The sequence below is a fragment of the Calypte anna genome, chromosome 8 (assembly GCF_003957555.1).
Source record: "Calypte anna isolate BGI_N300 chromosome 8, bCalAnn1_v1.p, whole genome shotgun sequence".
NCBI classification, from domain to species: Eukaryota; Metazoa; Chordata; class Aves; order Apodiformes; family Trochilidae; genus Calypte; species Calypte anna.
This window is the reverse complement of record NC_044254.1, coordinates 3,113,915-3,128,175: the sequence shown is the minus strand read 5'-3', so window position 1 is coordinate 3,128,175 and position 14,261 is coordinate 3,113,915. Positions and strand designations below refer to the sequence as shown.

The window sequence follows — 14,261 nt, the reverse complement described above, 5'->3', positions numbered from 1 at the left end:
TGAAACCAGTGAATATACAGTGAGACCACAAAAAAATGCCAGCAAAGCCAAGACACTGCATACAACAACAAGCCACGTAGCAACTACACCTCTGTGTCTGCTTTCATCAGCTGGTATTTTGCAGAATTAAAATTTACCCTGAATTTAATCAACATGCTGTTTTCATTAATAAGTGAAGTCAAGTATGCTTCATGGACTACTTATAATTCTGCTTTTACCCAGTAAATATGATTTAGGATGGACTAAAATCAGCATTCAGTGGGAAGAAAACTCCTAGTGCCAATATTGTTAAATAATTTTTTTTAAGAAGTGAGCACTAGGTTGGCCAAGCCATGACTTAAACTATACTTGAATTTGAGGCTGCTAGAGCAACATCAGAATGATGTACTTACCAGGTACTAAGCAGGATTCTGCAGAAGCATTTGCTGTTTTAATATATACACCACACTCTTCTAAAATACAATTAAAAGTCAAAATTAATTCTACTGTAAGACAGCAAAATGCCTCGGTTAAATAGAAACAAATAATAGCACATTCTGGCCTAAAGAAGGAAGTATAGTAAGATGCATACATATGAGTCACTGTTACTTACTCAGTAATTTGAATTTAGAGAGAATATTCAAAATACAATTTCATTTAATGAGCAGAATGGCATTTCTGAACAGAAAGCCCTTTCTTTCAGCACTTTGATCTGCAATCCCTGCAGAGAACAGCACCTGGAGTCCTTAATTTCCTAAAAGCACATGCTCTCAGGTTGGGATCAGGACACAAACAAACAGCAGACATTTGCCAGCTGCAAGTCCTTCTTGGAAGCACTTTGCCTCTTCTCTTACCTTGTTTGTTCTCATCACAAGGATTATGGGTAGAAAAATGCTTTGAAGTTGTGCACTCTGCTTCACATATTAATGTCTTCAAAAGTGGCTGCACTTCATCCAGACCATACTGGACAGCCTCAAACAGCATTCTTCTGAGGAACCCTGTGTTGAAGAGGCTTCCTGACCTAGGAAATACAAGTGAAAAGTTCAGACTTGCTAAAGAAAGCAAAAAAAGTTGCTCTAAAAACCCATTGCCCAAATTGATCAGCAGTTACTTGATGCTGGAGTGCTGCACTAGGCTGGCTGTGCTCATAACTTAGGTTCATAACTTAGCTACTGCAGTGACAGGAACATTGGTCTTGTGTTAAAAAGAAAACCAAGAACCCAAAATGGTAATTTTATTTCTGCCCTACTATGTTGAGAAAGTCATTTTAATACCTCCCAGAGAAGGAATGTCAGTTGGCAGCCATTTTTAATACTGCTTTGAAATGGTTAAAAGACCTTTAATAAAGATTTTTTTCTTGTTTCTCAAGAAAAGAATTAGTTATCAAGCAGCATATTATTCACCACTGTCAGCACAGGTAAGGATTTACTAAAATCCTCCACAAACACAAAGTAAAGAGCTACTTAACATTTAGCAACTAGAGAAACACAGAGCCAAGTTCTCCTGTGCAGGCCATATTACCTAAGTTGCACTGCATGTCAAATCTAAAGCAATGTTATTATTAAATTGGTTTGAAATTATCCTCAGATTCTGCATTTTGTTCTGAACTCACCAGAGAGGACCAAGAACCACTGCTGTCTTCCCAGGCATGCTGCCATGGCAATCACAGGGCAGCTGCTGATAAGGGTTTTCTACAACAGAAAAAAAACCAAAAAACCCTGAAGTTGTTCAGAAATAGTCATCAAGACCTACTGCACTGGGGAGATTTCACTGGAGTCTCAAGCAACAGCAGAAGTGAGACATCAGCTTCACTTCTGCCAAGAGAATTTAGTGATTGATGGCTTGGGCTTTAATCATTAATATGTTGAAGAAAAAAAAATAAAGCCATGTAATTTCCTATGTTCTTGAAATCTGCCAAGACACAAGGAAATTATTAGCTTTTCTACACTTACATAAATAGATGCCCAGGGTAACAGTAAGCATCAACAATTTTAGACATCAGCCAATTAAATCCACAAAATGCAGCCCACCTACAAGTTTTCTAAGCCATAAGTAAGCTCGTTTGCAATTAGGGCCTTAAGCAAGCAACTAATTTAATAACTAAGATCTCTACCATAATAATGTACTTAGCAGTTACTCACTTGTGTTCTTAAAGCTTTCTCTCAGTTTTAAAAATCTTTTTAATAACAAGCTCATTGCATGCTCATGCATGTGATGGAGCAGGGCACTGAAGACCCAACCACTTAGTGGTTACATCTCCAAGAACCTGTAACTTTGATGCAAGTTTTTTCCTTTTCCATTCATTCATACTAATAATCCTTGTGTCCCACATGTACTAACTTGTGCATAAAACAGCCCATGAAGGGTTGGTTTTGCTCACCAAGTGGTAGGTGACTGACAGGAATTGAAGGTACACATCTTTCCTACCACACCTGCCCAGATGGGCTGTTTCTATCAGGAAGGTACAGACAGAATACATTCTCTCCTCTAAGAAGAGGGTGATGCTGGTTTGTCTACTGCATTTTAAGGTCACTGAAATGAACAGCAATCTGACACTGAATCTATCAAGCAGCTCTGAATGGTGGCAAAGGCTGTCCCACACTTCATGCCCTTCACTGAATTGTAGATCCGTGGGCACATCAGGCATCCTGGCAGCTTCAGCAGCTGTTAGCTAGAATAAATCCTGTCAAAAACAATTCCAGTAGCTCTACAGCAAAATCTGTGCAAGACAGCTGATACAATTCAATCCCATAAAGCATGGTACCTTCACCTCTTTGTTAGATTAAAGGGAATTAAGTTACTAAAGTGATGTCAATATAAACAAGGGCTGAACGAGCACAAAATGGAGATGCAGGAATCAGATCCTCTAGAAAGTACAATGGAAAATAGATTTACCTTCAACCATGTTTCCCTCTTTCTGAAAAATTCTCTCTTCACACCATTGGCAGTGGATGAGGTATCTTATTTTCTTTGCTGAATCATCTGCAGGAGATGGTCCCCTCAGAACTCTGACCACTACTAGAACAAAGTGTTCTAGAGCTACTGCCAGTAAAACTTCAATGCCTTTGTTACAACGAGCTGCAGCTCTAGGGAGACAAAACAAACATGAAACCACATCATACTGAGATCTGCACATCAGGATTGCCATGGACACCTGGAACCTGGTGAAAGATTCTTGAGTTCATCCTCTTTCTAGAAAGAGATACTAAAGACTGATAAAGTCATAATGAGAGAATATTTCTTAAGCACCTTGTTTTGACTCAGGCTTGGCAAATCTTGGTTTAGTTCTTTTTGTCATGTCTAGAAATCCTGGTCTGCATTATCTTTCTGTCCAAACACATACCTATTGCCAGGATTTTGTAATAAAATATCAATAAACTAAATGACCTTCTGAGAAAGTAGAAACATGAGATGGTAAATTTTAGGTGGTTTGTTATATATAAAGGACTGTGGAAAGGTAGGCGAGCAGGTTCTGAACAGGTAAGCACTGAGAAGGAAGAAGAAATCTTTAGGGGAGCTGAAGCATAACCCAGAGCACAATTACAACTTTGCTTGAGCATCACATCTCTGTCCAAGAATATTCTGCAGGGAACAACTTCACACATTCAGGGAGATAAAGAACCAAAGTCTAAGCAGTCAGGTCAGTATTTTCACTCTGACATTCTGAAGACCTCTGCAGACTTTCTTTCATCCCTCAGTCCTTCCTGAGCAGTTGTCTCATCCTCTTGCCTACACAGTTTTTTTCTCCAATTGGAGAACATGTTTTATGGCTTCCATTTATTTAAGAGACTGTATTTCCTGAGAGTATCTACATACAAGTGGGCAATTCCACAAATAAAAAATTACATCTGTTTATCCTCAAACATAAGAATGTGAACATCAGTTTTCACTGAAGCAAGCCTAACTGTAATGCTTAGCTAGAAGCCATGCAGACATTTCAATTAATATTTCTAAAGCCCTACACAGCACTAAAATAACCCCAAATTTGACAGAGGAATAAGAGTTTGCAGATAGGGAAGTTTAGGGATTACTTTTCACATTACCAACTCTCCCACCACCACAAGAACCTCCCTGCCATCCTACACCCCTACCACCTTCATGCATTTTCACCCAACTCAGTTTACAACTTCCATTATCCCACACAAATAATACAGAACAATAATAATTTTCTAAAAAGTTTAAACCAGAATTTGAGCAAATGTTTTGAGCAGTACCTTGTCACAGCAGCAATTACTATTCTGGCTGCCAGTTCCTTGTAGTACTCTGTCCTGACAATATTGCACCCATAGTGGCGCAGGGCGACGTGCTGAGCCTTTGCATACAGAGAGCTGAGGTCTGTGGATGTCAAGGAGACAATCCCAAAATTTCTCACATTTCTGAAGGCAGAATCCAGATAATTCACAGAAGTTCCAAAGGGGTCCAAATGGCTGAAAAGAAAACAATCCCACTGAGTAGCTATAGATACTTAAGAGTTAAATTTAGTCCCAGGAAAACGCTGTTTTATAAGCTTCATCTATGGTCTATTTCAAACAAAAGGAGGAAACAGGGCTGATATTTACAGCCCATTTCTCATTAATTACTCTGGAATATTTATGTGTCAAATTGCAAGACTGAAAAAAACACACATTGCCACCAAGTATAATTTTTTTTTTTTTTTTTTGCATCCTGACCCACTGACCAGTTCCAAGTTACAGCACTACTGGCCTAATGCTTAACTTCAACCTTAAAACAAAGGCAAACTTCTAAAACAACAAAAAAAATCTATGTATTCCCACTTATGTACTAAACAACTGGACTAGTGTTCAGTCTGAATAATTGTTGCCTAATTAGCTTACACCTCGATGGTAAAGAATAAAAAAATTAAACTTTTTTTCTTTCATGTCTGTATAGGTTTTGAATGCATTTGTTTATAAGACTGATGTGGAAGAAGTAGCCTACTTTAATTGAAAATTAATATGCTGCAAAATGGATTAAAACAGAGATGCAACAAACTCCCTAAAACAATATGCAAAGCTGTAAATTTTCAACTAATTAAGAGTCTTAAGGAAAAAAAAAAACCCACAACATTTAATCATTTATCTTTATCATACAATGAAGTGACACCAAAAATAGTTTGGCTTAAATCTTGTATGTACATTTATAATCCATTCTGGATGCCAAAAGGACTTAATATTTTTTCCAGTAATTTCTAAAACATCTAAGATTACAGTTCTGTTCCCACATCATTTCTGGGACAACACAATTACATGTGATTTGGCTGCTGGTTGCTGCTTTCATTCCAACTTCCCAAAATAATCATACACTGGGAGATAGGGTGCAGTGTGTCATTATCAAATCAGAAAATAATTAACAGAAACATTCACCACTTACATAAAATCAAATGATCTCAAATGCATGATAACATTGGCATCCATTTTTGTCACCTCAATGGTGCCACTGTTTTCTTCACCATCTCCCATAGCTTCATCACTGTCTTCTTCCTTAGTGTTCAGTTTCACCTTCATCTTGTTTAAAAGGCAGTTTTCCTGAATCATTGTCACAGAATTTTCATTACAATCATTAATTGTAACTTTCACAGAACTTCTGAGATGCTTTGCCCATTGTAATCCCATTATACCTAAAGAAAGACAGAACTTTAAGTCTGCAACTGAATAATGAGTTGGTTTCTGGGTCATCCTTTTAAATGCTGAGAATACAGAAGTGTGTGACAAACTTTGTTGTGTTCCTGCAGAAATGTGTTGGTGACCTTCTGCCTCAGCACAGTGAAAATGAGGTGTGTAAAGGGACAGTCTGTTTTTGTCACCCTCTTATGTGGTAATTTGGGATATGAACTCTAAAACCTGTGATTTTTGCAGCAAGCTGGACCCACAATCCTCAGGAAAGCTCCTCAGCTTGTTTAAAGCTCCAGAGTAGCAGATGGACCACCACCCAACACAACTATAAGGCACTGGGAAGGTTTTTAGGCTGCCTCCAAGTGCTTTTACATAATAAATAATAAATTTTTATTTAAAATTATAATAAATTTTTCATAATAAAGTCTTATGATTACAAGGCAGAAGTGATGCAGTTGTGAAATCTGGCCTAGTTTAGAATGGGGATAAATTAACTAACAAGAATTTTTGCACAAAATGTCAGTTTTATTGCTCACATTTACTGCTTTCAATCCTGACCTGAAGTTTGCAGTGGATGGCTGATACTGTAACAGTAATCCTGATACATTCAGATTTTTGTTCCAGATGGTTAATAAGACACTGATACAACTACTCCACATTTAGCTGGTGTTCAGGATTGTTATAATCAACTAAAAGGTGGTTCAGATAAAGAAGCTTGGATCCACCCCCATTTTTAAACCACAGGTTGCTTTTGCAGCCAAATTCCACAACCAGGGGGACACAAAAGATCTGTGACCTTGGATGCAAGTTCAGGAAGATGTTATTGCACAGGCATTAAGGCAACCAATTTTAAGGAGACCACTAAACTTTAATATTGTTTACACATAATCAGAACAGGCTCTTGAAGGCTGGGTTTTCTCACATGGAAGCTAATGACTGCTTGCCTAAGGGAAAAAATGATTGTGTACCACACATTATTTTTTAATATGTGCTGCTTGTTACTACTGAATTCTGCAGCTTCATGCTATTGAATACTACCAAGAGGTTGAAGAGATTGACTTTACCAGTGGCACCAAAAGCATCCAGACATTCTATTGGTTTACGTTCCTCAGCCAGAACAGCCAGTGCACAGAAAATTAATTGCCTAGAAAATAAAAACATGAAGTGCATACAGTGAGATGAGTTTCCAAGTGTACTCTTCTCAAGTTGTGTTCTCCATAAACTGCTTGTCACATAAAAATACTTGTCTCAGAAGTCATAATCTTTCCCATGTAATGTTCTTAGGTTTAAATATTATTTGTCAGAAGTTTTCTGATGGAAACCCTTCCAAATTAACAGGAATTATCAAAGCAGATAAATTAAAACCACTTTAAGGTAGGATTCCTATCCCACAAACTGTATGGGATACACTGGTGCTGTTTCCTCTGCCCTTAGAACAAAAATTTCACTCATCTATTTTTTACTACACTCTCACCACCCCTCTGGTGCATCCTCCCACTCCCTGTTCTCTCACCTGTTGAGTTTCATTTTAGGATTAAAATAGGAGTCTGTTTTCTGTGGTGTGGTGTAGTTGGGAAGAACCTGCACATCTGTGGCCAACTCTTTCAGCACTTCATGAGAAGACTTGGGAGCAGGAACTAGAAGAAATTGTAGGGGAAAGAGTTAGTGTTTATGGGAAAAAATAGCCACAAAAATGACAAGTAGGACATTCCTTATTAATAACTATGAAAGGAGGCAATCAGAAATCAATTTCACAACACAATCTCTATTTAGGTTAAAGGTATGGATGTTACTGCCACTTCTTAGGCATGCAAACTGATCCCAGGACATTACACTACCACTCCTACACTGTGTATGGGCAATAAAAAGAAGCTTGACCCTCACAACCTTATCTTTATCATAACTATATAAAATCTGTATGCATACACAGAAAAAAAAGATTAAGACCAATTTTAAATAACAGTATGAGCTGTAGAAAAAAATCCCAAACCAGAACCAACAAACAAACAAAAAAAACCCCAAAACCCCAACATTTCATTTTTACAGACCAGATAATCAATAATGTACTTTTTACTTGACAGATAACTTGCAAAAACTAAGATTTGGCCTTCTGATTATTTAAAATGCTTCCAATCCATTTTATACAAATTTAGAAACAGAAGTCAAATTCTGGAGAAAGTCAGACAGGATTGCCATTTAACAAAGAACTACAGACAGCTCTGTAATGAGACTCCAGGACAGGAAAAATAATCTTCTTTTGTGAATCCATGCTGATGCAGGCTGGATAAAAAGCAAAGGATTTTCATACAGCAGAGATTTACTCAGCACTGATTTACAAACACAGAGCCAAAGGAAATTCTCTATAGCATTAAATTCTCCATACAGATTTTGTTTCATGGATTCCAAGTTCTCCATTCTTTTAATGAGACAGAAACTTAAATTTACAACAAAGTAACTGTGAAGGGAGTATTATTTATCAGTAAGAACAGAGTAGCTGGTCGATACAGAAATTAAATTACACTGCAGCTCTGAGGGGAAAAAAATCTGAAATATTAATGGTTCTGTTCTGGGATTTTCCTCACATCTCTCACTCACATCACAGTTATTCCACTTTCAAAATAGTACAAAAAGATTGGATGTTTCTAAGAAGAACCTACCTGTAATAAACCTGGATTCAGTTTCTCCTTTGTTCACATGACGATTGATGTGCCCTATCATGTCAGTTCTCCTTGTGATAGTTGCTGAGCAGATGATGCAGTGGTAATGAGCTCCCATCTTTAAAAATGCCTAAAACACAGGATGTGTAACTTCAGAAAACACCATGGTGAGTGTAGAACTGCATCTGAACACAGGCAGATGAGGTTGTCTGTCTGCCAACTCTAACACAAAATATTCTTTATCTGCAGCCACAGAGATTGTAAATAATTACACATGCAGAGCCAGCACAGCACCACTGCCCTACCACAGCACCACAACCCATTCAGCTCTGCCACTACCACACACACACAGACAGACACACACACAGACAGACACACACACAGACAGACACACACACAGACAGACACACACACACTCCCCACATGGAGAAGGGACTGAAGGGCACCCTTTTCCTGGCCAAATAAACCCTTCATCTCTTCCACACAAAGCTGCTGCTTACTCCAAACCAGGACAGTTTCACATCATCCAGGCAGCTACCCACCACTACACCCAATGCAAGGGTTCTATCAGATTAAGTACAATCATTATAATTATAATCAAGTATTATTGATTATAATAATATAACCAAGTATTACTGATTATAATTATATAATCAAGTATTCCACCATTTTAAGTACAATCTGGACCAACAAGCAGCCCATGCAGGACAGCAAGACCAAACAGGCTGCAGAAGTTCCCCTAGACCACCCATTTCCCCCACTTTCAGGGTAAGAAATATTTCTGATTCAGCATTTTTACCTGGTCTCCAACAAGGTTTGGTTTCACTGGACGACAAGGTAAGTGGCAGATGCACATCCTGTGCCCTGAACAACAAAATTCTCATCAGATCACAGCAGAGGAAGCAAACAGGATGCCTGTGTCCTATGCCACAAACTCCAACTCAAAATGTCCTTAATTTTTAGAGCATGGTCTCATTTAAGATTCCCAAATATTGCCACAAGACAGCAACAAGAGAACATTACCAATTCTATGTTAAACCCACCTTCCACAGAATAATTTATCAGCTAATTATACATTATAGATTTTTAAAATCTAAAAAAAAAAAAGATTACATACAGGTAATTGATTTTACAAATTATTTTACTATGTCTGTTAGCATTCTACAAAGCTAGGACAAGTCTTCAGGCTATGTGGTATAGAACTTTCAAAAGCATTTGTATTTCAAAAGTATTGTTACCTATAAGACTTGAGTGTGCACTCCTATAAAACATGTGTTCCATGGTGTACAAGAAAAAAAACACTACCTCAACACACCACAACAAAAAAAAGTATCTTAGTGCACCCAAAACCAGGACTCCAGTCAGATCTTTTTAAATTTAACTTTAATCTTGTCCACCTTCTGATTAGTCCTTTTATTTCCCATAGACTTATACACCTAGTTCCAATAAAAACACATGCTGCCCACTTACTTGTACTTCCATCCCAGTAGGGATTTTAGTGCATCTCACAAGCAGATCAGGGTTTGTTAAAAAAAGATAAAGCTACTAAATACTGATAGTAAATAAATATTTTTACTATTTATCTGAAACCATGAAATCTTCATGGTGAGCCAAAAATGACCACACATGTGTGATTATTAAAAATATAACCAAAACTTTTATTAAAGTTATTTTCACTATATAAATATTCTACATTATAGATTAAAAATATACATTTGCAGACATGCCAAGAACTGTTTTTATTTACACCAGAAAATGCACAGCTGTAATGTTTTGGCATGTAGAATACAGAGCTGGTTTACATTTATATTTTATACCCCAGGTCAAAATTCACTATATCAAAATGTGGTTCAAGGCTGGTAACAAGATGCTCAAGTCAAGAGGGATTTAAAAAGATGAAACATTTTAGTATTTACTATTCAAATATGATTGCCATTACCTTCAAATTCAACAGAAACTTTCCAGTGTAAATTCTGCAGGTGACGATGGAGTTTATGGCTATAGCAAGCTTTGAATTTCTCCTCAGGACACAATGGACAAGTCTTCTTTTCATCTGAAAATGCAGGTAAAGAAGTGTGAGAAACATACATGATGCAGTTACCACTGATAGTAAGAGAGATGCATGTCAAGAGAAAAAATAAAGGTTTTTAATAAAGTGTCTTAGCCAAGAGATTAATTCCCAAATGTATATTCTATTTTAGGCATACACACACATCAAATCTATGGATTGTTTCTTTCCATCCCATAATATAGACAAAGCCCACTATTAAAAGATCAGCTCCTTCAGTCTTTGTGTTTTCTAGTATTTTTCACTCCAGCATCATGAGGCTACTGCAATTTCTAAGTAGTACTGCAGAATAACAGGATTTTATAGATGAGATGGTGAGATTTGCAGTGTTTCACACAAACCCAAACTCAGGGTTAGAAAAGAATCTTTCACAACTCTGAATCTTTCAGATAAAAGAAGCACCTGGTATCTTTTTAAGCATTTAAAGTACTAACACAAAGAAAACTAGGTACAGAAAAACCTCTCATGCAGGATATTGATCAGAAAAGTTCCTATGTGTAGGTAGCACAGGATGGATACTGAACCATTCCTCACAACATGGGCATCTATGATAATAATTACTTATTTTAGGCTTGCACAACAGTAAAATTCTTTTTTTATCATTTTTTTATGACAGGATTACAATGTCCATGCAGAGTCCAATGCCACTGAAACCAAGAGGCAGCCTACAGCTCACCAAAGAGATCACCAGTGCTCTTTAATGTTGATCAGACTCTTAATAACTTCTCATTTACTGGGTATCAAATACACAAGGTCAATGCAAGTCAATCCATTAACACCCGTGGCACAAGAAAAAAAAATTACTGAAACAGGCAAGGCAGTAAGTTTCTTATCACTACCAGATTTACACAATCAGCTCAGCAAGAGCTGAAAGTATCAGAGACTTAGGAGATATTTATGATCTATCTTATTAAAGTTAAAGTCTATTGCAGTTTTTGGCATATTTGTTAGTAAAATTAAACAGACATGAAGGTAGGCTGGATTATTAAGGTGCATGTATGATGCAGAGCCCATGTGGACCCAGCTGTGTTCTTGGACACTTCCAGTTAACTCACCTTTAAGGTCAGCTAGTTTCTCTAGATCAGCAAGATGTCTTTGAATTGAAATATGTTTCTCTAAAAAGGCAGAGAAATTTAGAAGTTAAAAAATTGTTAGATATGAAATTATTTTTAGTTCACTGTTATTCTTCTATTCATCACTTAAAACATAAGACTATATTTGGAGAATGACTACAGTACCAACTGGAACATGTGTTAATATCCTTTAACTTCCAGGGTAGAGGGAACAACTGCAAAATTACTCCCCAGAATAGTTCTTTAACAAGATTCATAGATTTCCATATATTTCTGCTTGCTTATTAATGCTGTCACACATCAGATTCCCCAAATGGGAAAGATTTTCACTTGAAAAAACAAGTCACATTCCACATACTCCTGATTTTACTGCTGAACATTGTTAGTGAATGCAAATCAACCACAAGATGAAGTACACACAGAAAGCATCAACTAGAAGAGGTCCAGCTGTAAGTAGCAATTACTCACTGTAGAGCTAGGAAACATCAAACTCTATTGCTTCCCCCCCAGAATAACTTTTAAGTTTTCCTCCTGATTTGTTAACTTTTCAGTCAATGAGAGCAGAGGAGAATTAGCTAAAACCAAGTGAATAACTCCAATGAATCAGTTTTATTAGTTTCAGCACAAAGAACAAGTTTAATTATAGTGGCTTCTGTCACTGTGCATGTGTAAATTTCTGCAGTGATTTCTAGAAGTGCTCAAGGGAAAACATCATCTTATTCCAAAGACATTTTCAACACTGTAGGAAAATATTTTATTCAAATATATGTGAAAAAAAGTATCCATACCCACTGAATGAATGGAAAAAAAAAATCTTTTTTAAGTACACAAAATAATTCTTAAGAGTTTAATAGCAAACCTCTTGGATAATCAGATGATACAACCAAAACGTTGCTATTAGATTCCCTTGTGGATTCTTCCTCTGTTCTTTTTTCTTCAGTTTCCAATTCTGACTCCTCAACTTTCACATCCAGGTTGTTGCTTTTCACTTTTCCAGAGCCAACCACACCATCTTAACAAAATAAATTAAACAAACACAAAATTAAAAGCAAACAAATTACAAACAGCAACACCAAACCCCCCAACCAAAACACTGTTGTTGATACAGCTGAAATACACAGGTTAATTTGTTTCAAATAATTTGGTGCTTCTAACAGGCCCAAATGACTGCAGGTGTGAAGAAGTAAAAAATATAAAATACATAACAGTATGTTAGATTACAATAGGAGATTAATTATTGCTCATAGTTGGAAGCCACTCTGAAAGAATGTCAAGAATGCCTGGAAAGATGAAACTATTCACCCACCTACGTTGGTTAACATTGGTTTAAAGTTAACAAAATAATATTTACATGTTATTTGCTGGCAAAATCAAGTGCTAGCAGGACAGAACAGGCAAGAGGGAGGTACAAACAACATACTATCGGGTAAGAAAAAAACCCAGAGGTTTAGGACTGTTTCTCTCTGCTGGAACAAGCTGAAAAATGGAGGGGAGTAAAGAAGGAATTTGCTATCATCAGGAGGCTTGATAAGGGTTAAGTGGCAGCGTTATCAGCATTTGCAAATGAATGCATTCTCTGGGGTAGCAGAGATGAGCCTACTGAGGAATTTCTGAAGGATTTAAAGAGTGGGCAATAAAGTAACAATAGTCAAGTGGTGGACTTGGGCGGAAACTTTGATTTCACGTATGAATGGACAGACTCTGACCAAGTGTATGGGTTAAAATGGTTGAAAAACTGGAGTATGCACAGATGTACATATAGTTTGTATATGTCTCTACATGGAGAGGCAAACTTTAACATTAACTGATAAAAAAAGCAGTCTGTTACCAAAGCAAGACTGCAGGATTTCTTAGAAACGCCCATAAGTAGATTACCCAAAAGCATAATAATGCCTCGAGGGTCCTAAATACTACATTTAAAAAAAATGCAATTTATTAAATTTTAAAATTTTAATTAAAAATATATATATATATAAAAAATTCAGTTCACATCAGCTATAAGTAGCAGAAAGATGGCATTAACGCCACATTTGGCACTGCTGGAAGTCTGCCCGAACCAGATTAAGCCCATGTGGAGTGAACTGTGGAGGAAACGTGCGGGGCAGAGCGGGAATGGCAAACACCGCCCCCCCCTTTTCCTTTCCCTTCCCGCATCCAGCAGGCCCTGCTGGTACCGGAACATCACGGCTCACAGCCCGAAATAATAAAAGTATCAACAAAACCAACAAAACCCACTTATTAGCTTCAAAGGGAGGCAGAAGGAGCCCCCCCCTCTAACACCCCCCAGTCGCTAAGGCTCAGCGCAGGGAACACGTGAGGCCAATTCCACACAATGTGGGGGAAATTTGGGCTCCGTTTACCTCAGGAGCTGAACATTCAAACCTTTACAGGGTCTCCTCAAGGCGCTTCTCCCCCCTCCCTGCTCCTCCGCATGGCGTCTGCTCGCCCGCACGCCGCATTTCCCCTCAGAGAGGATGGAGAGCCCGGAGCTCCCCGCACTTCTCCCCGCGCTTCTTCCCGCTCCCCCCTCACACCCACACCCCAGGCCCTCACTCAGCGCTGCGGTCTCGCCGCCGCCTTCGCGGTTCTCCTCAGCATCTTCGTTCCGTCGCGCAGACGGCAGCGCCAGAAAGGCCTCCGCGGCCTCCTCCGCTGCCATCTTCTCCTGGTGACGGGGGCGGAGAGGAGGGGGAAGGGGCGGGAAAAAGAGGCGAAGCCACACAGAAAGAAAAACCCTCCGCCGAGCTTACGCGCCTCCCGTATGGGGCGGGGAGACCGCGTACCCGCGGGGAGAGACGAGACGAGACGGTCTCCCCGCCCTCCGTTTACACCTCCCAGGGCCTCTGGAGGCGGGGGGCCGGTAGCTCCCGGG

At 38.4% G+C, this 14,261-nt stretch overlaps 1 protein-coding gene across 2 annotated transcripts in view; it reads right to left on the bottom strand.

Moving 5' to 3' along the window:
* TRMT1L (tRNA methyltransferase 1 like) overlaps positions 1 to 14,261 on the bottom strand; it is a 19,105-nt gene extending 4,844 nt beyond the window's left edge. Inside the window, exons 1-14 of one of the 2 annotated variants that reach the window (XM_030455255.1) lie at positions 13,943 to 14,261; positions 12,249 to 12,401; positions 11,372 to 11,431; positions 10,188 to 10,301; positions 9,048 to 9,112; positions 8,249 to 8,378; positions 7,105 to 7,228; positions 6,656 to 6,735; positions 5,350 to 5,596; positions 4,194 to 4,406; positions 2,875 to 3,065; positions 1,592 to 1,670; positions 834 to 1,000; positions 393 to 452 (exon numbers count right to left, since the gene is read on the bottom strand). In XM_030455255.1, coding sequence (XP_030311115.1) covers positions 393 to 452; positions 834 to 1,000; positions 1,592 to 1,670; positions 2,875 to 3,065; positions 4,194 to 4,406; positions 5,350 to 5,596; positions 6,656 to 6,735; positions 7,105 to 7,228; positions 8,249 to 8,378; positions 9,048 to 9,112; positions 10,188 to 10,301; positions 11,372 to 11,431; positions 12,249 to 12,401; positions 13,943 to 14,048 — 1,789 coding nt within the window. In that variant the 5' untranslated portion in view covers positions 14,049 to 14,261. The remainder of the gene's footprint in view (positions 1 to 392; positions 453 to 833; positions 1,001 to 1,591; positions 1,671 to 2,874; positions 3,066 to 4,193; positions 4,407 to 5,349; positions 5,597 to 6,655; positions 6,736 to 7,104; positions 7,229 to 8,248; positions 8,379 to 9,047; positions 9,113 to 10,187; positions 10,302 to 11,371; positions 11,432 to 12,248; positions 12,402 to 13,942) is intronic. The other variant, XM_030455256.1, reaches the window with a different exon arrangement.